This window comes from Balaenoptera borealis, assembly GCF_965194805.1.
Source record: "Balaenoptera borealis genome assembly, chromosome: 19".
Taxonomy (NCBI): Eukaryota; Metazoa; Chordata; class Mammalia; order Artiodactyla; family Balaenopteridae; genus Balaenoptera; species Balaenoptera borealis.
The window spans coordinates 60,148,713-60,174,559 of record NC_138878.1 but is presented as its reverse complement, the minus strand read 5'-3'; the positions used below and the strand labels follow the sequence as shown (position 1 = coordinate 60,174,559).

At 46.9% G+C, this 25,847-nt stretch overlaps 1 protein-coding gene and 1 long non-coding RNA gene across 3 annotated transcripts; one reads left to right on the top strand and one right to left on the bottom strand.

The window, feature by feature from the left end:
* Positions 1-77: 77 nt before the first annotated feature.
* On the top strand, positions 78-10,680 carry LOC309617666. 2 transcript variants are annotated; one of them, XR_014238099.1, is made up of 4 exons: positions 78-544; positions 781-956; positions 5,607-5,843; positions 7,603-10,680. It is a non-coding gene; the product is annotated as an uncharacterized lncRNA (long non-coding RNA). The 2 variants fall into 2 exon arrangements; XR_014238100.1 differs by lacking the exon at positions 7,603-10,680 and having other exon boundaries at positions 5,607-7,594.
* Positions 10,681-22,425: 11,745 nt separating this feature from the next.
* On the bottom strand, positions 22,426-24,732 carry LOC309616527 (paraneoplastic antigen-like protein 8B; the record flags this gene model as incomplete). The annotated part of the gene is made up of 4 exons (XM_082367184.1): positions 23,966-24,732; positions 23,406-23,560; positions 22,940-23,367; positions 22,426-22,533 (listed from the first exon to the last, which is right to left on the bottom strand). The coding sequence occupies exons 1-4, from the start codon at positions 24,427-24,429 to the stop codon at positions 22,426-22,428; spliced, it is 1,155 nt and encodes a 384-aa protein (XP_082223310.1). The 5' UTR covers positions 24,430-24,732.
* Between the last annotated feature and the right edge of the window lie 1,115 nt (positions 24,733-25,847).

Below are 25,847 nucleotides of genomic sequence, written 5' to 3'. Positions count from 1 at the left end.
CAGTTCGGAGCTGGGTTTGTGGCCGGCCGCGCGCGCGCGCACCCGCCGCGGGACTACTTTCCGTCGCCGCGCGCCCCGCCCCCTGTACCCACTCTACTTTTCTCCTCGGCGGAGGGGCACTTCTTGGCGGCGCGTGACGCGTTCCTGTGTGAGCCGCGCCGCTATTGGGCCCGGGCGACGGCGGAAATGAGAGCGCGGTGCCGATTGGTCCGGCCTTCCCTGCAATGCGTCAAACTGGGGCGAGCCACTGCGTGGTGGTGGTGGGCAGCCTGAAATGTGTGGCTGTGTGAGCTGTGAGGCGTAATGAGGCGAAGGGGAAAATTGTGTGACTGTTACAGAAGCAAATACATCATCTTCGTGGTCAGGGAGTGGTAAAGGGGTGGCGGAAGATGCAGAAGCACTTTCTCGGGTCTCCCCTCTAACGGATGGAAGATGGTGCAATCCAAAATGCTGGCCTGGAAGCCCCGCCCCCAACTGGGCCCTAAGATGTGGCGGGGCCTTCAAGGTTCCTTTCTTCCCCTGAAGGTACTGCCCGTTGGGACAGGTGCGTGCACCCTGAGACACCCTCCACAGGTGTCCGGAACCCCTATCCCCGCTTCACTCCTGATTGGCTCAGGGTCTGTGGAAGTGGGGCCGTCGCAGGACAGCCTCTGGGAACAGGGCGTTAATTCAGTCATGCATTAAAAAAGACTGAATTGGGTGCCTGGTGTAATGTAGGGACCCGTGATTGACTGGGCTGGGGAGACCAAACTTCCCAACCATTGTCCTGTTGTCTTGCAGACCACTTGACTCTTGCACTCCTTGTTCTAAGGTTCCAGCCATAAGAGGAAAAAGAGTGCGAAGGTTAGCTGAGACTGTTTACTGGAGCTCAGAAACGCTCCCCTTCTCTTGTTTAGAATGGGAGCTGCCATTCGATTACATGTCCCGTACCCGTCTCGGTGATTGGCTGAGGAATGGTGAGTGAGCCAATCATTATGTCCCACCTGGAACAGGATGTAGGCTAATGAGAGTCCTTCCCTGGGTTTTTGGATCTAGAGTTTGGGGACAGGAAGCCTTTTCCTTTTGCATGGTGAGGCTGTGAAGAAATAGGCTGGCACTGTCTGTGGCCATTTTCCCACCCTGGAGGGGAGAATTAAAGTGATACCAGGGGGGCTTCCCTGGTGGCGCAGTGGTTGAGAATCTGCCTGCCAATGCAGGGGACACGGGTTCGAGCCCTGGTCTGGGAAGATCCCACATGCAGCAGAGCAAATGGGCCCGTGAGCCACAATTACTGAGCCTGCGCTCCGCAACAAGAGAGGCCGCGATAGTGAGAGGCCTGCGCACTGCGATGAAGAGTGGCCCCCACTTGCCACAACTACAGAAAGCCCTCGCACAGAAACGAAGATCCAACACAGCCATAAATAAATAAATAAATAAAATTATTTAAAAAAAAAAAAAAAAAAAGTGATACCAGGGAGAAGCAAAGAAGAGATGGAGTGAGAGAGTCCTGTTGCCATTCACTTCCCTGGTTCCAGTACTCTTGAGGCCAGCTGCACAACCATCATGCCAGGATTTTGAATTATATGAGCTATTAAAATTTCTCATTTATCCCAAACTGGTTTGAGTTGAATTTCTGTCACTTGCATCCAAAGATTTTCTGATGGATGTGAGCTGGGCTAAACCCTGTGTTGGTCATCAGCATTGGCCCTGAAACAGAAGGCCAAGGACCCAGTCAACATTTGCTGAACAAATAAGCAAAATGAAGTCAGGCTCATGCTCTCTCCCCCTTTCTCCTCCCTGTCTCTGAGTCTTGATTTCTGCCAGGCAGACCTTAACTTCTGAATTACTTAGGCCTATGAAATAATACATATACTACTATTAACATGTTTGAGCACTTACTCTGTTCCATGCACCATTCCACTCGCTTTGCATCCATTAGTTTATTTAGTTCCTACAATATCCCTATGGGTTTGTTACTTCCATTTTCCACTTGATGAAACTGCTTTATTGCCACTGGAATTAGATGAGACAAGAGAGGTATGAAAGCTTGACCAAAAACAGAGAAGTGAAGTAGCTTGCCCATGGTCACACAGTAGAAGGTAGAGTCAGGATTTGATCCCCAGCAGTTTGCCTGAAAACCCCACACTCTTAAACACCATTACACTACCAGTGGGAGAGATCATATTTGTCTTCTATTATCCATTTTCCATGTCTTCCAGCATAATAGAAGTTTAGCTGGGCACATTGCCATCCTGAATAAAAACTACATTTCCCAACCTTCCTTGCAGTTGTGAGTGGTCATTTGATTGAATTCTGGCCAAAAAGGATAGTGATATATGAAACTTCTGGGTATACCATTAAAGGGGAGGACATGCCCTCCTTCTCCTCTTGCCTGCTAGTAGAGCAGCCCTTGTAGGCATTAGATGAGAGACCAATGGTGACCATACTCACCTGGGATCTTGATGATTGCCTGGAGCAGAGCCCACCCTTCCATCCCCAGTGCCAAACTTTTATTCGAGAGAGAAATAAATTTCTGTATTGCTTAAGCCACTGTTATTTTGGATCACTTTGTTATAACAGCCAAACATATACATGTCTCCTTTTTGGTTACTGCCCTTGCTTTGGTGGAAGCTCTTATGCCTACATTAGTGAGGGGTCATGTGTTTCAGGCATAAACCAATCAGCATGTCCTACTTCCATACCTCTGAGTGGTTCAGAGCTAATTGTATGACTCTTTATTTTTTTCCAGGCGTGGCATAATTTACATTCAGTAAAATGCCACAGATCTTAAAGTGTTCAGTTCAATGAGTTTTGATCATTGTGTACATCATGTAACCACCACCCAAGACAAGCTTTAGAACATTTCCATCATCCCAGAAGTTAGCTCCCTTGTGGCTCTTCCCAGTCAATTCCTGTCCCCCTCAAGCAACCATTGTTCTGGCTTCTGTCATTATTAATTTTGCCTGTTCTAGAGTTTTGTAGAAATGGAATCATATAGCATGCATTTTTCTGGTCTTGGCTTCCTTTGCTCAATGTAATATTTTTGAGCAAAAGTTGCATGGAGCATACTTACACTAAAATGTATTTTTTGTTGTTGGTCTGGAATTTCAAGTTCAACTGGAGTCCTATTGCTAACTCTGATGATCCTAACCTCAAAGCACCTTCTTTCCATGGTTGGGAAATGATCTTAGTGACCTTACAGGGGACCACCTGAACTTCCAGGCCTCAGGTTGTCCTATGCTACAGCCCGGCAAGAATCTTGATAGTGGCTTCAAATCTTCTGAGCTTTAGGAATGATCAATAAACTAAGGCTCAACCCCATTATCATCAACATCCCAGTTCACATCCATCAGCTGGACAAACACCAAGTCCAATAATACTATCTGTTGCTGGATCCACGCCACGATCTGGTGACCCTGTTATTTCTCTGACCTCACCTCCCTACACTCTTCTCTCACTCTCTTGGTTCCAGCCACACTGGCCTCTTTGCTGTTCTTTGAACACATTTGGCTGACTCCTGCCTCAGAGCCTTTGTATTATTTCCTCGTCTTCAAATGCTCTCCCCATGATAGTTATGTGGTTTGTCTCCTTCTTTGCTTTGTTCAAATGACACGTCCTCAATGATGGCCTACCTTGACCATCCCATTTAAAATTGTAAACCAACACTCCCAATTGCCTTTACCTGGCCTTATTTTTTTCATAGGTGGGACCACTTTCTCAAATATGATATACTTTTCTTATTTATTCTATTTAGAGTTTGATTCTCCCACTGAAATGTAAGTTCCATGAGGTCTGATCTTTCCATTTTGTTCACTGTTGTATCTTCAGTGCCAAAAGCAGAGCCAGGAATATAATAGGTGCTCAATAAATATTTTAAAATAATAACTAGATAAATATGGGGAGATGGAAATTCTCCTACAGTGCTGGTGGGAGAATATATTGATACAAAGGCTCTAGTGAGTGTCCCATTTAGGGTAGGCTAGGTTATAGTACAGTAACAGCTGCAAAAATCTCAGTTAACACAGTTAAAATTTCTTTCTCACTCACATAAAATCCACCAAGGGTCTTGGCCTCTCTGCAGGACAGATGTCCTCCATGTGGTGACTTGGTGTCCCAGGCTCTTTTATCTCTCCTGAAGGTCTCTGTGTTGCCACAGCAGGGGAAGAGAGATTGGAGAATGTCCCAGGGAGTTTTCATTGTCTTAGTAGAAGTGACATCTGTCACTTCAGCTCACATTTCATTGTCCAGAACCAGCCACATGGTCCCATGTCACTGCTAAGGGATGGAGAAGTGTATTTTCTCCTGTGCCCCAGAAGAGAAAACAGGAAACAGAATTTGGTGACCATACCATGGTCTTGGTCACGGAGAGACATTTGACCATATCTGTTAAGTTGAACATGTACCTTTGCTAAAATCTAGCAGTTCTACTCTTAACTATATCCTTGATAAGTGGCTTTCAAATTATTTCGAATGAGCTTCACAGCAAGAACCACATTTTACATCATAACCCAGCCATATTTCATATATATATATATTTTTCAGAAACTATATATTTAGTCTGAAACAAAAATTTCAGAAGCAGAACTTAGTCATACTATAGGCAAGGCACTCTGATATTTTCTTTCCTATTCCATTTCATGTTTCAGAAATGATGCTCATTGTGACCTACTGATTCCACCAGCCTCATCGTGTGTGTGTGTGTGTGTGCGTGCGTGCGTGCGTGTGTGTGTGTGTGTTTTAGCACTTCCTTACTCTCTGGCTACTACTTTATAGGATGTTCCAGACTCATCTTGTATATTTCTTGCTCCAATCCTACAATCAGCCATTTCTCTAAGGAGCCCTGGCTCCTTTTATTGGAGAATGAGGTTAGAAACTAAGATCTGGGCTCTGAGTGTCCTTGTTGCTATTGATGATTGCTTTTCTTAACTCTACCTCTTTGCATTTTTATAGTGATTGCTCCAAGTATCCTTATATTGGTCACCTATCTGTGATTTTTTACCTCATTAAGTTTTCTTTTAAAAAAGTATCTTACGTAATAGTCTGGAGGCAGGGTCAGATCAGGACTGGTTCAGTGGCTCAATGATGCAACCAAGGACCCAGACTTTTTTTCTCCTTCTGCTGTGGTATCTTCAATATTTTCTGTCTTTAAGCTCGTTGCTTTATGGTGGCAAGATGGCTGCCACAGCTCCAGACGTTACTTCCCAAGCCAGTAACAGAAATCAGGATGGAATGGAATAAGTTTCTTTTATTTTCCTTTATCAGAGAGAATAAACCTTTTCTCAAAACCCCTTCAAATTCTATTGGCACAAAATGAGTCACATGATCACTCCTAAATCAATCACTAGCAAACAGGAACAAGGTTTAGACCAAACAAGGTTCACCTTTTGGGGCAAGGCACACTTTCCTTGAGCACATTGTTACCTGGTACCTGGACAAAACTGGGGTCGGGTTAGCAAGAAGGGTGTGTGGTGGGAAAAAGTTCCACCACATAAAAATGTCTTGGATTTTTCTTGGGAAATTCCTGGAAAAAAATAGGAAAGTTAAGTTGTCTATGACATGGGGAAACATTCTTAATCCCCTTCTTTACTCATTTCTATTTTGTCTCCAAACCTTTTCTCCCAAAGCAGTTTCCTCAAACTCACTTTCTTCCTCCAAAAATCATCTCCTGCAGCTGATTCAGCCCCAGTATTACTACATGAGGTCATCCAGGGCTGGTGGGTTGGCCCTGCCATCATCCACATGTGGCTTCCACGAACGTACCTAAGGAGCTGCTACAGTTGCTGCCACTTCCCAATTAGCAGGAAGGTAAAAAACAGCCAAAGAAGGGCATTTAGTGTTGTCACTGAGAAGATGCAGTAGTTAGGGTAAGTAATCTGAGATGCTGTAACAAATAAGCTCCCAAGTCTCAGTGGCTTAACACAATAAAACTGTATATATCTCACTCACACAATGTCTAATGTGGGAGTTCCTTTTAGGCAGATGGTCTTCAGAGACTCAGTTCCTTTTCTTTTATGGTTCTGTTATCCACGACATACTCAAAATTCTCTTCTGGATCCTCTGTCCAGCCAGAATTTGGAGAAAGAGAGAACACAGAGGATCATGTGGTGACTTGTCCTGGATGTAGCTCATGTATTTTGATTGCATTTCATTGGCCAGAACCCAGCCCCAGGCCAGACATAACTGCAAGAGAGACTGGGAAGCCTATATGGCTGTTTGCCCAAGAAGAGGAAACAGGATTTGGTGGACACTGGCTATTCTTTGCCACAGGAGATGACCCACACTTTGCAAACATCACTTCTGCTCACATCCCATTGACCTAAATACTGTTCATGGCCACTTCTAGCTATAAGGGAGGCTGATATTGTGAAACTGATATTTTATGGATTTTTTAAACTATAATTGTCTTAATTTACTTTAAGGATTAATTTGGGGAAGAATTGGCACGTCCTCATTTAAATTTTCTTCATTTGATTCCTACTAACTTGGGGCAGGATTATTTCTAGATATTTTAAAGTTTTTGTTGACAATCTGAATGGGATCCAATTTTCCACAATTTTCTAGCAGCCTGGTGTGTATTGACGTTATGACTTTTTATAAGTGATCTTGAATCCAGCCTCCTATTGAAGTTCGTTCTAATATTATATCAGCTTGTTCTCTAGGATTATTTCTAGGTAAATACAGATTCACTTTTTGCTCAGGGTCATTGCTGCTCAAGATATCATTCTTTGTGCCATCACGAGGCAGCATTTGTTAAAGGGTGCTGTTTTTGTCTCCAGGATATTCTTCCAAGCCATTGTCACCCATGCACAAGGTTAGATGTATGCAGAGAGCCAATGACATCTGCACGTGGACTGCTGCCTGGCTGACATTTGTTGAAGAGGAAGCCTGCATTCAGACACGTTAAAATGAGCAACCGAGAATTGATTAAATATGGCATTATTATCCATCCATACGTTTATGTAAATATTTTCTGAATCATCTGAGAATAAGTTGCAGACTTCATGCCACATTATCTCCAAATGCTCAAATGTGAATTTCCTAAGAACAAAGACATTTGCCTCTGAAATTACAGTTACAATGATCAAAATCAGGAAATTCAGCAATGATACAATTATCTAATCTATGAAGCTTTATCAAAGTTTGTCAATTGTTCCAATTATGACCTTTATAGTAAAAAAAAAAAAAAAGTTTTTTTTTTTCCTTTACTTTACCCAGTCAGGATGACATATTCCATTAACTATCATACTGCTTTAGTTTGGAACAGTTCCTCAGTCTTTCTTTGTGTTTTATGACATTGACAGTTTTGAAATTTCATGTCAGTTATTTTGTAGAATGTCTATTTGAGTTGGTCTGATGTTTTTTCACGACCAGATTCAGGTTATATAGTTTTTAAAAAGAAAGACTGTCATAGAAGTCATTCTGTGTCCTCAGTGCATCTTATCTGGAGGCAGATGATGCATTTTGTCCCATTACTGGCAATGGTGATGTTTCTAGCTGTGAAGTTACTCTTTTTCCTTTTGTAATCAATAAGTAATCTGCAGGGAGATACTCCAACGCTGCGTAAATATCAGTGCTCATCGGACCTTCCCCTGCTTGCTTTAGATTACTTAATTTTTTCCACAGATTGCTACCCAAGAACCATCCAGTCTTGGACTTCCCTGGTGATGCAGTGGTTAAGAATCCGCCTGCCAATTCAGGGGACACGGGTTCGAGACCTGGTCTGGGAAGATCCCACATGCCGTGGGGCAACTGAGCCTGTGCACCATAACTACTGAGCCTGCACTCTAGAGCTCGCCAGCCACAACTACTGAGCCTGCGTGCCACAACTACTGAAGCCCGTGCGCCTAGAGCCCATGCTCCATAACAAGAGAAGCCACCGCAGTGAGAAGCCCATGCACGGCAGTGAAGAGTAGTCCCTGCTCGCCACAACTAGAGAAAACCTGCGCGCAGCAGCGAAGACCTAACGTAGCCAAAAAAAAAGAGCCATCAAGTCTAAACGATGGGGTCCCCAAATGATGTACAGAACTCTTCAAAAGCAGGACTATAATTAGTGCTTTTCTGTCTTTATATAAATTGTAAACACTCATCATATCTTTTTTCACCCCAGATGTGTAGGACAGCCTAATCTCAATCCCTTCATTAACGCTCTCCCAGTACAGGAATGGCGAGGACCATATTCAGCAAAAATGCTCCCAGGGGTCCTCATTCATGTCTGTGACCATTAAACGGCAGTGCGTGGGACCATTTGCACAGATTTCTGCCACCCTCTTTTCTTCCCTGGCAAAAGTGTCACAGACATTAAATTTCTGGAGGGGATGACTTTGTACTCTGGAAGCTCATTGCATGTTTCACCTTGGGGCATCTGTCGTTGCGGGTTAAACTGATGTAGTTTATTCCATTCATACGGCGTACATCCCAGCTTGTGCGCAGTTCTGATGGGGATAGGGACTGTGAACCTGGATGACCCAGTTGCAGCAGCTTGTGCCCCTACAGGGGCAGGGAGCAGCTGTGGCACCGATGGAAATAGATATTAGCCACGGTGGGCCTGAAGCACCTGCCAGCAACACCAATACTGCTTCTTGCTCCAGATCCTGCTCTGATCCCTACACCTTGCACCTCAGTCTTCATTGACCCCCCCCCCCCACTGGATATTCTTTTGATTAGGAAGTTAGGAAAGTGAGGTTGCAATGGACCAGAGATACACAGATAGTGGCAAAGCTGGGGTTTGGACACTGGTCCGCCTGGCCGCAAAGACTGGGATCTTGACCTTGGTGTTTCCAGAATTATCCACTGAGTTATCTGGAGGTCTTTGGTAAGCCATTCAATAACAGGCAGGTCCAGCCCATGGATCCTTAAATATCCCCACAAAGAGATATATTCTCCCCAAACGACACCTTTTGTCCTGAAAACAAGTCTTGGATTCTTAGGGTTCCAAGGCCAAGGCTAGGCAGGGTCTTCAGCCTCCCATCTTCCCCCAGTAAAACACCCCCTCCTTCCAGAGAGTGGGCAAGGTGAGGTCAAGTGGGAGATTTCCCTCTACCTTATGCTGCCTTCAGGAGTGTGGCAGATTTTATTTTCTGGAGATGGCCACAAAAATGTCTCACATCCCACATGCTCTTCTAGAACCTTGCCATTCCTGCATTAAGAGTGGCGTCTGTGTCTCCTTCCCTGGAATCCGAGTGGGCCTTGACCAATAAAGTGGAAGTGATGTAATGTAATTCCAAAGCTAGCTTGTAAAAATGCTACACACTTCTGAGTTGTTCTCTTGGGATGCTTGCTCTTGGAATCCAGCTGCCATACTGTAAGGAAGCTCAAGCAGCCAGAGGAAGGAACCATGTGGAGAGGAAATGAGGCCTCAAGCCCTCAGTTCCAGCTGAGCTCCCAGAAGACAGCTCACATGAGTGTGCCATTTTGAAAGCAGACTCTGATGCTCTCCAGGTGATACCATGTGGAGCAGAGTACTGTCACTGCCTTCTCCAAATTGCAGGTTTGTGAGCAAAATAAAGCAAAATAAATAATTGTTGTTTTAAGCCACCAGGTGTTGGGGGTGATTTGTTATACAGCAATAGACAACCGAGACAAAAAAAGTAAGCAACTACCAGTTGTCTCTCAGTCTCCACAGGGGATTGGTTCCAGGAACCCCCCCCCCCCCCACACACACACACACACTGCCATGGGTACCAAAATCCTGAGATGCTCAAGTCCCTTACATAACATGGCATAGTACATGATATAATGTACACACATCCTCGCATGTACTTTAAACCATCTCTAGATTACTCATAATACCTAATACAGTGTATTTGCTACGTAAATAGTTGCTGGAGCATAACAAATTCAAGTTTTGCTTTTTGGAAATTTCTGGAATTTTTTTCAAATATTTGTGATCCGAGGTTAGTTGACTCCATAGATGGGGAACCCCTGGATACAGAAAGACTATAATCAGAAAATGTCACAGTGTCACCTAGATCCAGAAAGCACTTTTTGCATTGGGTCAGGGCCACACTCAAATCCAAATCCTGTCTCTCTTCCTAAATAGCGTAGTCCAGAAGAGCAGAACCCTTGGAGCCAGGCAGACATGCGTTCATAATCCTGATTCCAATACTTCCCAGTTGTGTAACCTTGGGCAATTTAATGGGCCTCTCTGAACCACAGTCTCCTCTTCTATGAAATAGGCACAATAATTTTTCTCCCTAAATCTATCAGGAGGATTTAGTGAGATTATGTATCTCAAGTGCTTAGCCAAGAACATAGCACATAACAAGTGCTCAATAACTGTTAGCCACGATTTACCAGGACAATTATATGGTTGGATGTTGAAAGCCCCTTGCTGGATAATCTCTCTTGAAGGTAGATTGGGAGCCTTCTGGATCCCACCACACTTCCTCTGTGCTGAATTTCTCTGCCTAGAGTCAGAGAGACCTGGGTTTAAATAACTCATGGCTCCTCCAGTTTCTGGCTGTGTGACCTTGGTCAAGAGACTTAACCTCTCTGTTTTTGGAGTCCTCATCTGCAGAAAGCGGGAGGGTCATATTTCCTCCTTAAGGGGTTGCAATGAGGTTGGATAGTGTGGAAGGCATAACACAATGCCTGGCATACAGTAGGTGTCCATAGCGTGTGCTGAGAGAGGGAGAGGCTATTCCTCCATCCTCTGCAGAATCTGCAGGGATCTCTGTCCTCGCTCTGTCCGCCATCGCGAGCCTGACCAGGGGGCTGGTGGTGGTGAGCGCTCCAAAGAGGAAGCGAGGGGAGGGGGGGTCTCCTAGCAGGGCCAGACCTGTTGTTCTCTCATTTCCCACCAGCGGGCGCTCTGGTGAAGTTAGGATTGCAACTCACCGCCATCGCGGTGACCATAGCTACCGCCATTTGTGCACATAGGGACTGAGCGCTTTGCTTCACTTAAATGAGTCAGGATTCTCAATGTCTTCCGTAAAAGTAAGAAATCTAGCAGAGTCACAGGCTTTTATTTCCATTATGTTTGTGGGAGAAAAGTGCCAACGATCCTGTTCAGATTGAGACAGCGAGAGAAAACCGACATTTATTCCTTTCAACAATAGAGATGATGTTATCACTATGGCAACAAATGATCAAGGAAGGCAACCAATCAGAATTGCAGATTTCTCTCGGAGGTTATTTTTCTCAAGATATGGCAACAATTTCAAGGAGACTCTCAAAGACTCTTTTGTTCAAATTATCCTTCAAGGACAGTCTTAAATGAACAGAACAGGTTGGTGACAGGAACTCAAGCCTCCAGATTGCACAGGAAAACCAGATGGGTGTTCTCAGTTTGTTTCCTTATATGCGGCAGATTCTTTAGATGGGCTTTATTATGCAAAACAGTATCTCTGTGTGTAGCTGCAGGGAAGAGAGAACATCTTCACCTCTTTTAGTTTTTACTTTTTTTTTTTTGGCCGCACGGCATGTGTGATCATAGTTCCTTGACCAGGGATTGAACCTGCGCCCCCTGCATTGAAAGCGCAGAGTCTTAACCACTGGACTGCCAGAGAAGTCCCTCTTTTTTTACATTTTAAACATTTTTTTAATTAAAAATTTAAAATCACTTTATCAAACTGCATTGGCTAATAGCTGCGAACTTGCATTTTAAGGAGCTGATTCTGAATATCCTTGGTTGACATCACAGGCAAAAATCAGCATCTTGATCTTGGACTTCTCAGCCTCCAGAACTGTGAGAAAATATATGTCTGTTGTTAAAGTCACCCAGTTGAGGGTATTTGTTATCAAAGCGTGAGCAGACTAAGACATTGAGCTCCCTTCTTCCGCCCATAGCCTCAGGGACCCACAGAGTAACACACACCGTTCCTCCAACCCCATCCCCTACACACCCCTGAACAAGGGTGTTTGTCCCAGATCAGCCTGAGTGGGTAGAGGTTGAAAAAAAGTTCTATTTTCCTAGAATTCTTCTTTAGTTGCGGCACTGTCATAATAACCACCCTTCATCTTGCTCCCTTTCCAGCTGTGCTCTGCCTGGAATAGAGATACACTCACAGAAATTGAGCTCTGTAGAGTTGTGGCTTCTCAACAGAAGCTACTCCAGGTGTTTCAAGCAGAGGAAATTTAATGCAGGGGATTTATTACAAGGGTGTCCAAAGGACCAGAAGAGCAAGAGCCAGAAGGGGATGGTGGGGGGCGGGGAAAAAAAAGAAGTAGTGTGTATCAGTCCTTCATTCCTTTTTTATGACTGAATAATATTCCATTGTACAGATACACTGTACTTTGTTTATTCATTTATCTGTTGATGGCCATTTGGGCTGTCACTACCTTTTGGCTGTCGTGAATAATGCTGCTGAGAACATTGATGTACAAGTTTTTGTTTGAACACTTCAGGATTTCTGTTGCTGGGTGATGACAATTTTCTAAAATTGATGTGGCTGATGGCTGCACAGCTCAGGGAATATACCCCATCCACTGACTAGTACACTTTAGAAGAGTGGATTTTTCTGGCATGTGAATTATACACCTATCAAGCTGTTACAAAAACCCTGAAACTGTTCGAACTTAATTTTACATTTACTCACATAAACTTATAATAGGAGGCAAAGCACACAGATTCTTTTCATAACTCCAGGAGTTTCTCTGGCCTTTCTGCTCGAGGTGAATTAATTATAACTGGATTAGTGACGATGTCATGAAGGGTTAAATCTCAAACTTGAGGGATAAGTTCTATTTCCTGAACACACAATAATTAAACACACCTCCCAGTAGCAAACGTGTAAGCCAAGTTTGTGGTCATCTCAGCCTCAAGGTTAAAGATGAAATTCCAGAGATTTCCCTGGTGGTCCAGTGGTTAGGACTCCACTCTTTCACTGCTGTGGGCCCAGGTTCAGTCCCTGGTCTGGGAAGTAAGATCCCGCAAGCCATGCTGCGTGGCCAAAATTTAAAAAAAGGAAAAGAAATTCCAGAATGAATGAACACAGGTGATGATGCAGAAAGGCACCTCTCAGTAGCAATCTCTTGGCTAAGAAACCAGCCAGGAAACACTCTTTTGTCACAAAACGGAAATCATTTGTATAGATCCAAACTTCTTTTTTTTAAATATTTTTATTGGGCTTCCCTGGTGGTGCAGCGGTTGAGAATCCGCCTGCCAATGCAGGGGACACGGGTTCGAGCCCTGGTCTGGGAAGATCCCACATGCCGCGGAGCAACTGGGCCCGTGAGCCACAACTACTGAGCATGCGCGTCTGGAGCCTGTGCTCCGCAACAAGAGAGGCCACGGTAGTGAGAGGCCCGCACACCACGATGAAGAGTGGCCCCCGCTCGCCACAACTAGAGAAAGCCCTCGCACAGAAACGAAGACCCAACACAGCCAAAAATAAATAAATAAATTTATAAAAAAATAAAATAAAATAATTTATTTATTTATTTATTTTGGCTGCACTGGGTCTGAGTTGCGGCATGAGGGCTTCTTAGTTGCAGCATGTGAACTCTTAGTGGCCACATGCGTGCGGGATCTAGTTCCCTGACCAGGGATCAAACCCAGGCCGCCTGCATTGGGAGCTCAGAGTCCTACCCACTGGACCACCAGGGAAGTCCCTAGATCTAACTTTCAATCATTCATTCCTTTGAGAAATATCTTTTGAGCAGCTACTGCATGCCAGATGCTGTTCAAGGTTAGACTCTCTCGACACCAAATCTATTGACATTTGGGGCCTGTATTGATTGCCTATGGCTTCTGCGACAGATGATTGCAAATTTACCGGCTTGAAACAACACACATTTATTCTTTGACAGTTCTAACGGTCAGACATCAAAAATGGGTCTTAATGAGCTAAAATCAAGGTGTCAGCAGGGCTGTATTCCTTTTGTGGGGGCAGGGCTTTAGTAGAGGATCTGTTATCTCTTTCCTTGCCTTTTCCAGTTTCCAGAAACCACGTGCTTTCCTTGGCTTGTGGCCCCTTCTTCTACCCTCAAAACCAGGAACGTCAGGCCAGGTCCTTCTCATGCTGCCATCTCTCTGGTTCTCTCTTCTTATTTCCTCTTCCACTTTTAAGGATTCTTATGATTACCTTGGGTCCACCCAGATAATCCAGGATACTCTCCCCATTTTGTTTTATTTTTAATTCCTATGCAGTTGAATTTATTTATTTAGGCCACACTGCGTGGCTTGTGGGGATCTTAGTTCCCCGACCAGGGCTCAAACCTAGGCCCTTGGCAGTGAGAGCTGGGAGTCCTAACTACTGGACCGCCAGGGAATTCCCAATCTCCCTATTTAGGTTGATTTAGCGGCCTTAATTTCATCTGCCACCCTAATTCTTCTTGGCCATGTATTCTAACATGTTCCTCGGTTCTGGGGATTAGGACACAAGAGAGCTTTGGGGGGTCATTATTCTGTCTGCCATGGGCAGGATCATTCTTGGGGGGGGGGTGTATGCGTGTGTGTTGAGGCGGCTCTCTTGTACACTGATGGGTGTTTAGAATCCCTGCCCCACCTCCACTTCTGACTCCAGTTGTGACAGACAAAAAGGTTTCACTGCCAGATGTCTCTTGGGGGGGCCCTCATCAAGAGCTGCTGTTCTAGGTCCTAGGAATCCAGAGGTGGACAAAACAGACAAGTTCTTGCTCTTTCGGATTTTACATTTTTCCAGTGGAACCGGTACATTAACCACAACTCACCGGAAAACACTGTGTCTCCAGTATCTCCATTCAAGGTTCCCATTTGTACCTTTGGAACTCGTCACCCATGGTTTCCATGTAATTGCAGCCAAGGCCCAATGGGACCTGGTGCTCCGGCGGCAGGGCTGGGTGCGAGAGCCGTATGGGGAAGACATCAGTACAGAGATGACGTGAGGACCATCCCTGAGAAGTGGGAGCTCCTCCCCGCCCCCATCTACATGAATGACAGGCGTCAGCCCTGGGCTTCTGTCCTTTGCACTCTGATCATCTCTCTGATGGCTTCTTACCAGCCTCCCTCAGGGCCTCCCCTTCCCTGGTCTGTGCATGGTACATGGTTGATCCGTGCTCAGGCCCTCTCGGCATCTTCACCCTTTCACCCTGATCTTATTCGTCTCTACGCTCCTCTCTCTAATGACATTTCCTGCCTGCCTGCCTGCATCTTTGTCCTCAGCCCAGCCATATCAGTTTCCTGTTGCCGCTGTAACAAATCACCACAAATTTAGTAGCTTAAAATAACACGTACGAATTATCTTACAGTTCTGGAGCAGAGGTGATTGACGCGGGTTATATACGACTAAAATAAGGTGTCGACAGGGTTGTGCCCCTTCTGGAAGCTCTGGAGAGAATGCATTTCCTAACCTTTTTCCAGCTTCTAGAAGCCACCTGCCTTCCTTGGCTTGTGGTCTTGAGACAGGCTGGGACCTGGGACCCTTTGCTGCAGTGCTGCCATCCTTGCACCTGGACACACCTCTCCTCCAGCAACAGAATACAAAGAAACTGTATGGGACTAAAAATAACTGCGTGCATGTGCACTTGGGGCAAATTCTGGACAAAAGATACAAAGAGACCAAAACACCCAACTGCCACTTTTGAAGAGCCTGGAGCAAAAGCAGGGTACTGCGCATGCCCCCTGCACACACCACCACCTAAGGGGCGGGCAAAACACCTATGCCGCCCCTCCGGCCCGACCCCTGGACACACCCCTACCGTCACCCCATGTAAGGAACAAGCTCGCCCCCCCCTCCCCCGCCCCAAGGAGCAAGCCAGCAAGGGAACCTGTTGTTTGTACGCGCTCGCCTCTGCTGCAGCAGGGGCCCCAATAAAGCCTTGCCTGAATTTCTTGTCTGGTGTCTGATCAATTTCTATTGATTAAGGAGGCCAAGAACCCTGGTCAGTAACAGTCTCTTCTCCATCTGCAAAGCCAGCAGCAGAGAATCTTCCATTCTCTCCCTCTCTGACCTCTACCTCCATCATCACATCTTCTCTCTCTCTCTCTCTCTCTGGCATCCCTCTTTTCCTTACTGTATTAGTTTTCTAGAGCTACTGTAACAAAGTACCACAAATTGGGTGGCTTGAAACAACAGAAATTTATTATCTCATGGTTTTGGTCCAGTGGTTAAGAATCCACCTTCCAATGCAGGGGACGAAGTGTCGATCCCTGGTCGGGAAAATAAGTTCCCACATGCCTCACGGCAACTAAGCCCGTGCGATGTAACTACTGAGCCCACGTGCTCTGGAGCCCCGGCGCCACAACTAGAGAGAAGCCCGTGCGTGGAAACGAAAGATCCCGCATGCTGCAACGAAGATCCCATGTGCCGTGACTAAGACCCGATGCAGCCAAATAAATAAATAAATATATTTTTTAAAAAACAACAAAGAAAATCAAGGTGTTGGCAGGACCAAGCTCCCTCTGAAACCGGTAAGGGAATCCTTCCTTGCCTCTTCCAGCTTCTGGGGGTGGCCGGGGCATTCCTTGGCTTGCAGCTGCATCACTGAACTGTCTGCTTCCATCTTTACATGGCATCCTTCCCTCGCATCCTCACCTTGTCTTCTTATAAAGACGCCAGTTATATTGGATTAAGAACCCACCTTACTCCAGTTTGACCTCATTTTTTTAAAATTTATTTAATTTATTTATTTTTGGCTGCTTCGTTGCTGTGCACGGGCTTTCTCTAGTTGCGGCGAGCGGGGAGCTACTCTTCATTGCGGTGCGCAGGCTTCTCATTGCGATGGCCTCTCTTGCGGAGCACGGGCTCTAGAGCGCAGGCTCAGTAGTTGTGGCGCACGGGCTTAGTTGCTCCGCGGCATGTGGAATTTTCCCGGACCAGGGCTCGAACCCGTGTCCCCTGCATTGACAGGTGGATTCTTAACCACTGCGCCACCAGGGAAGCCCAGGCCTCAATTTAATTTAACTAATTACATCTGCAACAACCCTATTTCCAAATAAGGTCACATTCTGAGGTCCTGGGGGAGAGGACTTCAATATATATTTCGGGGGAACATTCTGAGGTCCTGGGGGAGAGGACTTCAATATATCTTTTTGGGGAGCACAATTCAACTCCTAACACTTATCAAGACCATGGTGTTTACACTGGGCCCACCCAGGGAATCCAGGGTAACTCCTGATCTCAACAGCCTTTTTCTTTTTTGGGGGGCCACTCTGTGCGGCATGTGGAATCAGTTCCCCGACCAGGGATGGAACCCATCCCATGCCCTGCAGTGGAAGTGTGAAGTCTTAACCACTGGACCGCCAGGGAAGTCCCCCGATCTCAACAGTCTTAATTTAATCACAGCGAAACATTCCCTTTTGCTATGTAGCATAATATTTTCACGGGTTCCGGGGATTCAGACGTGAACATCTTTGGGGGGCATTATTCTGCCGGCCACACCAGCCCTGTCTCTGAGTTCCGGGCTGGATAGCCACAGGCTCTGTGGACGCCCCTCCCTTGGTGTTCAATGAGTTATTTTTTAGAATAAGTATGTACGGATCGTTGCATGGGACATACTTACACTAAAAAAGGTATTTGATGTTTTTCTGAGATTTAAGTTTAACTGGGTGTCCTGTGTTTTCTGTGTTTCATGGAGTCAGAATTGTTAAAACTCCCCAGTTTGTCACATATTCTGTTGTTTACCAGCATTTCCCACCAGATGGAGCCGTGGTCATATTTATAATCACCTTAACTCATGTACTTGTGATAGGCAACCTCTAAGATGGTCTCCAACGATCCCGCCACCAGGCATTTACATCCTTCTGAGATTTATACCCCTTTGGGGGTAGGTCAGATGTAGTGACTGGCTTCTAACAAATACAATATGGCAAAAAAGATGGTATGTCGCTTCTGGGATTAGATCGCAAAGCCTCTGGAGGATGGAAGCTCAAGTAAGTGAGAAAAGAGAATCATCAGGACCAGGGGTAGCTGTGATGTAGAAGGACAGTGAGAAATACTAGAAGCCAAAGGAAAGTGGCTGTGGAGAAGAAGGAGGGTGTTTATACATTGAACGATCCAACAGACATTTATCAAGTACCTAGAAACTAGAGTTCACAATTTTGTGGGTCAGGAAGTCAGAAAGGCTTTGGTTGGATGTTCATCTCGGCTCTGCGTGGCATCAGCCGAGGCAGCTGGGGCTGGAGGATACATTTTCAAGATGGCTTCTTCACTCACAGGTCTGGATCTTCGATTCTCCTGGGCCTTCTCACTGCAGAATGCTCTTAGGGTAGTTGCAATTCTTACACGGCAGGTCAGGGCTCCAGGAGGTCACAATGGAAGCTGCTTGTCCCCTAAAGGCTGGGTCCAGGACTGGCATAATGTCACTTCTGTCACATATTGTTGGTCAAAGCAGTCAGGTGTTCTGGCCCAATCAGTCTAAGACCACCAGAAACAAACCTGTTGTATTATTTGTTAGGGCTGCCGTAACAGTACAGATCGCAAACCGGGTACCTACTTGCGGTCAGTCCTGCTGTTCTCTCACAGACCACCAGATGGCGCGCTGGATTTGATATTAACACTTGCCATTAGCAGGAGAGTAGACGCTGTGCTAAACGCTTTTGTTAATTTAGTTGGGATGAGACTTTCGATTTCTTTGTTAAAAAGCAAGTCTAGAAAAGACTTGGGCCTTTATTTCATAATGTTCGTGGAAGGATAGAAATAATCTTTTCCTGATTTGATAGAGAAGACCTATGGTTATTTATTCTTTAAAAAATAGACTATTTAATCTTGTTAACACCATGGCAACAAATATCAAGGAAGACAGCCAATCAGAAAAGTAGGCTTCTTTGGGAGGTTATTTTTTTCTTTGGAAATTGCAACAGTTTCTAAGAGAATCTCCCAGACTCTTGTTCAAATTCTCTTTCCAAGGACAGGATTAAATTGAACAGAGAACAGAAGAGGCTGGTAACAGGAAAATTCACTCAAGCCTCCTGGCTGTACAGGAAAACGAGATGGATGTTTGGGGATTATTCTCAATCTGCCACTTTATGGAAGCTGATTTTTATTTTATTTTATTTTTTAATTTTAATTTTAATTTTTGTCTTTTGGCCACACCATGCGGCTTACGGGGATCTTGGTTCCCCGACCAACGTCCTGGGCAGTGAAAGCGCAGAATCCTAACCACTGGACGGCCAGGGAGTCCCCTCGAAGCTGATTCTTCAGAAGGATTTATGATACGAGGTAGTATCCCTCCCATGGAAGCTGCAGGAGAGAAGGGACAGCTTCATCTCTCTCTCTTTGTTTTAATGTTTAACAGTTATTTTTGTGGGCTTCCCTGGTGGCGCAGTGGTTAAGAATCTGCCTGCCAGTGCAGGGGACACAGGTTTGAGCCTGGTCCAGGAAGATCTCACATGCCATGGAGCAACTAAGCCCATGCACCACAACTACTGAGCCTGCGCTCTAGAGCCTGTGAGCCATAACTACTGAGCCTGTGAGCCACGACTACTGAACCCTGCATGCCTAGAGCCTGTGCTCTGCAACAAGAGAAGCCACTGCAATGAGAAGCCCGCACCCCGCAATGAAGAGTAGCCCCCACTAGCTGCAACTAGAGAAAGCCCGTGGGCAGCAATGAAGACCCAATACAGCCAAAAATAAATAAATAAAATAAATAAGTTTATTTTAAAAAACTTATAAAAATTAATTTTTCGGTGGGCATGAGTTCACCTCAGTCGTTAATAATGTTGATTGGCTGATCTAACAATCACTTCCAACCCCTTTCCCACATACTACTATGATACTATAAAAGCTAAAAAAGCCAGCTCCCTTCTTTCCCAGACTCCCTTGCAGCTACTGGTATGCAGTGAGCCAGTTCTGGCCAATGAGTGTGCTGAGGGCTTTTGGGAAATATTTTTGCTGCTGGATAAAAGAGGAGAGGCATGAGAGGAAAGGACTCTCTCATCACCCCCACCTCCCTGCTTTTTGCTTGTTGTGTGAAAAGGTGATGCCTGGAGGTTGGCAGCCATTTTGTAACCATAAGGCAACAAGCTGGAAGGCAAAAGCTAATAAGTGGAGGAATAGAAAGATTCTAGGTTCTTGATAACATACTTGACTGATTAAACCCAGAAGCCTCCTTGCTCCAAAATTTTAGTTAAAAAGCTAAGAAATATCCTTTTTGCTTATGTCTTCTGTCAGTTTGGTTATCTGTAACTTGTAGCCAAAACACCCCTTGCTGATCCATGCTCCTTTCCAGATTGCACTAGAGCAGAGCTCCCAAACTCAGATATCCAGAGACCAGGTAGCTGATGTGAAAATGAAGCTGCTATAACTTTATTTTCCTTTTACTTACATAAACTTATAAAAGGAGAAAAAGCACACCGATCCGTTTCTTAACTCCAGGAGACCCTTTCCACTTTCTGGACAAGGTGAGTTAATTACAACAGGATTAGTGATGCTTTAGTCAGGGAGTTAAATATTTCCAGCTGGAGTGATGCATTCTATTTCCTATTTTTTAAATGTGCAATGAATAAAGTTTCTCACCACAAATATTTTTTTAAATTTATTTATTTATTTATTTTTGGCTGCTTTGGGTCTTTGTTGCTGTGCGTGAGCGGGGGCTACTCTTCGTGGCGGTGCGCGGGCTTCTCATTGCAGTGGCTTCTCTTGTTGTGGATCATGGGCTCTAGGAGCGCAGGCTTCTATAGTTGTGGCATATGGGCTCAGTAGTTGTAGCTCACGGGCTCTAGAGCACAGTCTCAGTAGTTGTGGCGCATAGACTTAGTTGCTCCGCGGCATGTGGGATCTTCCCAGACCAGGGCTCGAATCTGTGTCCCTTGTATTGGCAGACGGATTCTTAACCACTGCACCACCAGGGAAGCCCCTCTCACCACAAACATTTGAAACACGCTTTGTAGGAACTATGGCCTCAGGGTGAAGAGTTACATTCCAGAAGGTATCAACACAAAACCAGTGGGGTTAAAATGGCCTCTTATAGGCAAGCTTCTCATTCATTCATACATTCATTCATTCATTCATCGGACGTTTATTTTCTCCTCTGTGCCACACACAGTGCAGGGCATTGGGGATTCAGCAGTGAACAATCAGGCACTGGTCCCTGTTTGTATGGATCTTACATTCTTGAAACTTAACCAGAACCTTCCCCCACCTGCCTGGAAAATACTTGTGTCAACAGTCTCTCCAGGCCAGAGTTTCCTATTGTTATGGGCTGAATTGTGTCATTCTCCAAATTCATATGTTGAAGTCCTAACCCCCAGCACCTCCGAGTGTGACTTTATTTGGAGATAAGATGCTTAGAGAGGCAATTAAGTTAAATTAGCTTAAATTGGATTAAAAGGCCCTAATCCAATAGGACTGGTGGTATAAGATGAGGAAATTAGGACACAGACACACACACAGGGCAGAGCTTGTGAGGACACAGGGAGAAGACAGCCACCTGTAAGGCAAGGAGAGAGGCCTCAGAAGAAACCAACCCTGCTGACACCTTGATCTCAGACTCCTGGTCTTCAGAATTGTGAGAAAATTAATTTCTGTTGTTTAAGCCACCAGGCTGTTGTGCTTTGTTATGGTAGCTCAAGCAAATACATACACCCATCAGCACCTTTGAAACTTGCAGCCGACAGCTTCAACCATAGTCCTAATCAATGCAGAATGTAAGTCCTTGAGAATTATTTTTTAAAATTTCCAAGAATTCCCTGGCGGTCCAGTGGTTAGGGCTCTGTGCTTCCACTGCAGGGGGCACGGGTTTGATTCCTGGTCAGGGAACTGAGATCCCACATGCTGCGTGCAGCCAGAAAAAAAAAAAGGATTAAAAAAAATTCCACCAGAAGATGAGTGATTCATCACCATGCATATATACCCAAGTTTCCTGTTGGAAAACAGGAAACTGTTCTACGAATCCAGTCCCAAAAGACTTCTGGATTTGCTCACTTTCCTGGGGGCATAGTAAGCCCAAATGGAAAATATGTAGTGTTTGATTCCCTCAGCCATTAGATCTAAATCTTCTGCTACAAAGGATCTGTTTTGGGTGGGGTTCTTTACCCTCCATCAAATGGTTTAGTGTAGTTTAGGGAACAAACTCTTAGTGCCTCAGCTGGAATTCTCAACTGCAGCGTCTACCCACAGCCTCTCCGTGTGGCTCGGCCTTCCCAAAACTTGACAGCTGGGTCTTCCGACAGAGTTTCCCGAGAGCAAGTGTTCCAAAAGTCAGTAAGCAGAAGCTGGCAGCCTCAATGTGACTACCACTTCATTCTAATAAACTCCACCTCCAGATGGGGAGAAGGATAAAGAATTTGCACTTACCTTTAATTCATCACATTACTCTAGTAATTTTACACGCATTAACACCATCAGTCCTCAAGCAATCTCATGATGTTGGCATCATCGTTAGGTCATGGTTACAGATGAGGTTCTGAGATGCAGAGTGGTCCCCGGCCTGGGCAGCCCTGCTGTTACGTCTTCTTCCAGCAGAAGGCGCTCCAAACCCGGTCATCATCCCAGCCTCCGGCTCCCGACACCTTCAGAGCCAAGGCTTAGGTTTATCTCGTGCCCCGGGCTGTACTAAATGCTTTTCATGAACGATCACAGCCCAACCTCACAAGAACAGCCGAGGCTGAATTTTACAGATGAGGACGTTGAGGCTCAGGGCAGCGAGGGGCTCAGTTGAGGACAGTCTGATCCCCAAACTTGACGAGTGCACAGCCTAGTGCGGGAGACAAGAGCTCAAAAGCCCCACGGAAAGAGGTTTTGCCTTTGTTGTGTGACGGTGGAGGGTTAGATTATTCTACCGTTCCATTCGTTCACTGATCCTCTAAGGAGGGTACGCATTCCTGATTGTCGCCAAGTAGCTGGTGGTGCCTCGTGTGGGGAAATTATGCGCCCCGACTCCAAAGAATCAAGGCGGCTTGTGATTTGCCTTGGTCCGGTTGTGAGGGGATGGGCTGAGTGCCCGATGCCAGCAGAAGCTGTGACAGACGCTGCAGGTTTGGCCATCGACCTGTCAGCCTCAGAAGAAGACGCCCAAATGAGGGCTGCCCCTTAGGCTTCTAGAATGGGGAATATCCACAGCCCACTGCACTGATGTGTAACAACACGCCTGAGAAACAAACCTTTGCTGCCGCGAGCCGCTCAGCCACGTCCTGGGCATCCAGGAGCACCGCTAGCTCCAGGAGGCCACCCTCATCTTCCTCGTCCTCGCCCCAGCCCGCCAGCGGGCCACCGGGAGCCTTCTTACCCTTGGAGGGGGTCTGAGGCTTAGCCACGGTGGCGATGCATCCCAGCAGGTGACCGCCGTCTTTGGCCTTCCTCAGGACCGCGGCGTCCACCTGGCGGCCTGCCTCCTCCACCTTCACGCGGGTTCCGGAAGTGTCCTTGGCCATGACGGACAAGATCTCGGGAAAGGCAGCTTTCTTGTCTTTCTTTTCGCTCCAGCGCAGCGACTCGATCACAGAAGCGATTTTCAACATCTCCCTGTGGGTTTTGATGTCTGATGAAATCCTGTAGGCCATGATGTCTAGAACTCGGGGCTCTCCATGCCCTTCTGGGTGACCTGGTTGCCTCATTCCTCAGACTCACCTCCTGAAACATCACTGCCCTTGAGCATCTCATCAGGTATGTCCCTCATGACCATGAGAGCCATCGTGTTGCGGATTCTGCTCCTGGCTTCTGTGATGCTCAAGCTGATCACATCGGTAATGACCTCACATCTGTCTTTGTCACTTTCTTCTTGGCTTTGTCCACAATGGTCACCAGGGCTAAGAACTCCATGGGGACTGTCTGCCTCATCCACGTCTCTCTGCAGGGCTTCCTTGCAGCCGTTTGCAGTGTTGCGTAGAGCGCACTGGCATTGTCATTTATCCCTGCCCAAGTCCTCCTCTTCCACCTCCGCGATCTCGATGCCCAGGCTCTGATGGAAGAATCCTTCAGCTCCTTTTTTGCAGAGGTAAATGGCGGTCCTCCTCGGCCCCTCTTTTTGTCTCTGGCTCTATTTCTGTGCCCGCCCCCCCGCCCTTGCTAGCCTTGATGGCTGCACCAGGAAGGGGACCTGGGTCTCTGAATTGGCAGATGAGTCCCTGGGGGCCCTGGCCACTGCGGCCTGTGGGAGCCTTTCATCCAGCAGCAAGTTGCCTCAGGACAGTTTCATCTGCCTCAGGACTCTCGTGTCCTTGCACAGAACCCTCCAGACGCCGTCCTTGCCCGGGATCTCCCTGGGGATGGCACCATGATTAATGTCCGCCACAAACTCCATGAAGGCGGCTTTGGCCTTCTCCTCCCTCACGTCCCTCGTGTTCCTCAGCCTGAACGTGCCCTGGGGCAGGAAGGCTGGCTGCAGGACGGCTTCGATGGCTGCCTGTCCCAGATCCTCCAGGATGCCGGTGACCAGCAGGGCCCTGTGCACGTCCTCAGCCAGCCCCCTGCACGAGTATGGGCCTCCTGGGTGACAGATCACTACTCTCCCTCCCACTCCACCCAAGTGTGACACAGCGCCCCTCCCCCTTCGTCCTGCCAGTTTTTTCGCATCTACATCAGAGTGGGCAGGAGGCTTTGGCTCTGGGGCCCTGGCACCTCTCCTTCCCCCACTGGCTACTGCCGGTTCCATGACAACCGCTTTTAGGCTGTTGCCAGGGTCTGAGCATTTGTTTTGAGGAACCCAATGAAAATGAGAATATTCGCCTTGTGGTTTCACTGGGCAGGCCTCACACAGAGAACTCAGTCCCACTCACTCGTGGATCAAGTCTCAGGAGGACCAGGCCTTAATGGGGGGTGACCAGGCCTCACTCGGGGTTACTCCGGGTCGGGGGTGAGTTTGATGGCTAGGACCAGGAGGCGGGGTCTGGACTGAAGCTGAGGCTGGGGATGGGCGTGCAAGTGGCAGGTCTGTGTCCCGGTGGGGCTAAGGGCCCCGAGGTGGCTGGGTGAGATGGAGGCTGAGCCGGGCCCGAGCAGTGGGCCAGGCCTGGTTCAGGGGCACGACTGCTGTCTGGGCAGCCACAGCTACCAGGACCGCGGTGGGACCTTCTCTGTAGATCAGAGCAGGTGGGGTGCTCAGAGGGCAAGGCCTGCTCGTGGGATGGGCCTGCGGCCACTGCAAATCATCGTATCATAGTGACCCCCAGGGGGCCACTTGAATGATATCTCAATAACTGCCCCATTAACACCCCAAGCGCTGCCCCATTCTGCCCCATTGTGATCCAGGGCTGCAGCCCATGACACCTCCAGAACTGCCCCTTCAAGCCCTATGGCCTGTCCCTCCCCTCCCCCTCCCCTCCCCCTCCCACTCCCTCCCACTTGGGACCTGGACACACTGTGGTGGTGACCCAGGCCCCAGGCTGCAGGATGAGCCCCAGGTAATGACATTCGTTCATTCCCTCCTTCCATCTGGGCAAACAATTAGAGATAAAATGAGAGATTCCTTTCTCCTCAGCCCATCTGATGGCTGAGCTGCCAGTCTGCGCAAGCGTGGGCCCATCCAGCAAACACTGACTGAGAACTTTCCTGCCATTGGGTCTTCTCCCAGGGCAGCAAGACCGCCTTTACTGGTTCCCTGTTGGCATGAGACCTGGGGCCCCAGGAATGAGGCAAAAAGCCTCAGGAACCTATAGCAGGTGACGGTGCCAGGTCTGAGAAGTCAGGAAGACCTTTTCCTTGTCCCCTCAAGTCCTGCTCCAGCACTTCGAGCCAGAGGTAATGTCTGGCAGGGTACTGAGAGGCCCCTGTACCCCTTCTTCTTGGGGGCTTGGAGAATGCTTTAGGGGGGGCAAATTACACAGGACACTTTGAGTTCCAAGTGCAGAAACCGAAGTTGTCCTGGATTAAGCAGAAAAGGGAATTCATTGGCTCATGTTACTATAAAGTCCAGGTTATATTAGCTTCAGGCATGGCTGGTTCCAGGGCCCTTTCATTCATTTATTCAGCCAAAGACTCTGGACCAGCTCCCATTGGATCAGCTGGGTCATGTGCCTGGTCCTGCACCAATCACAGTGACTGGAGAGGGAGTGAGTGCTTTGATTGGCCAGG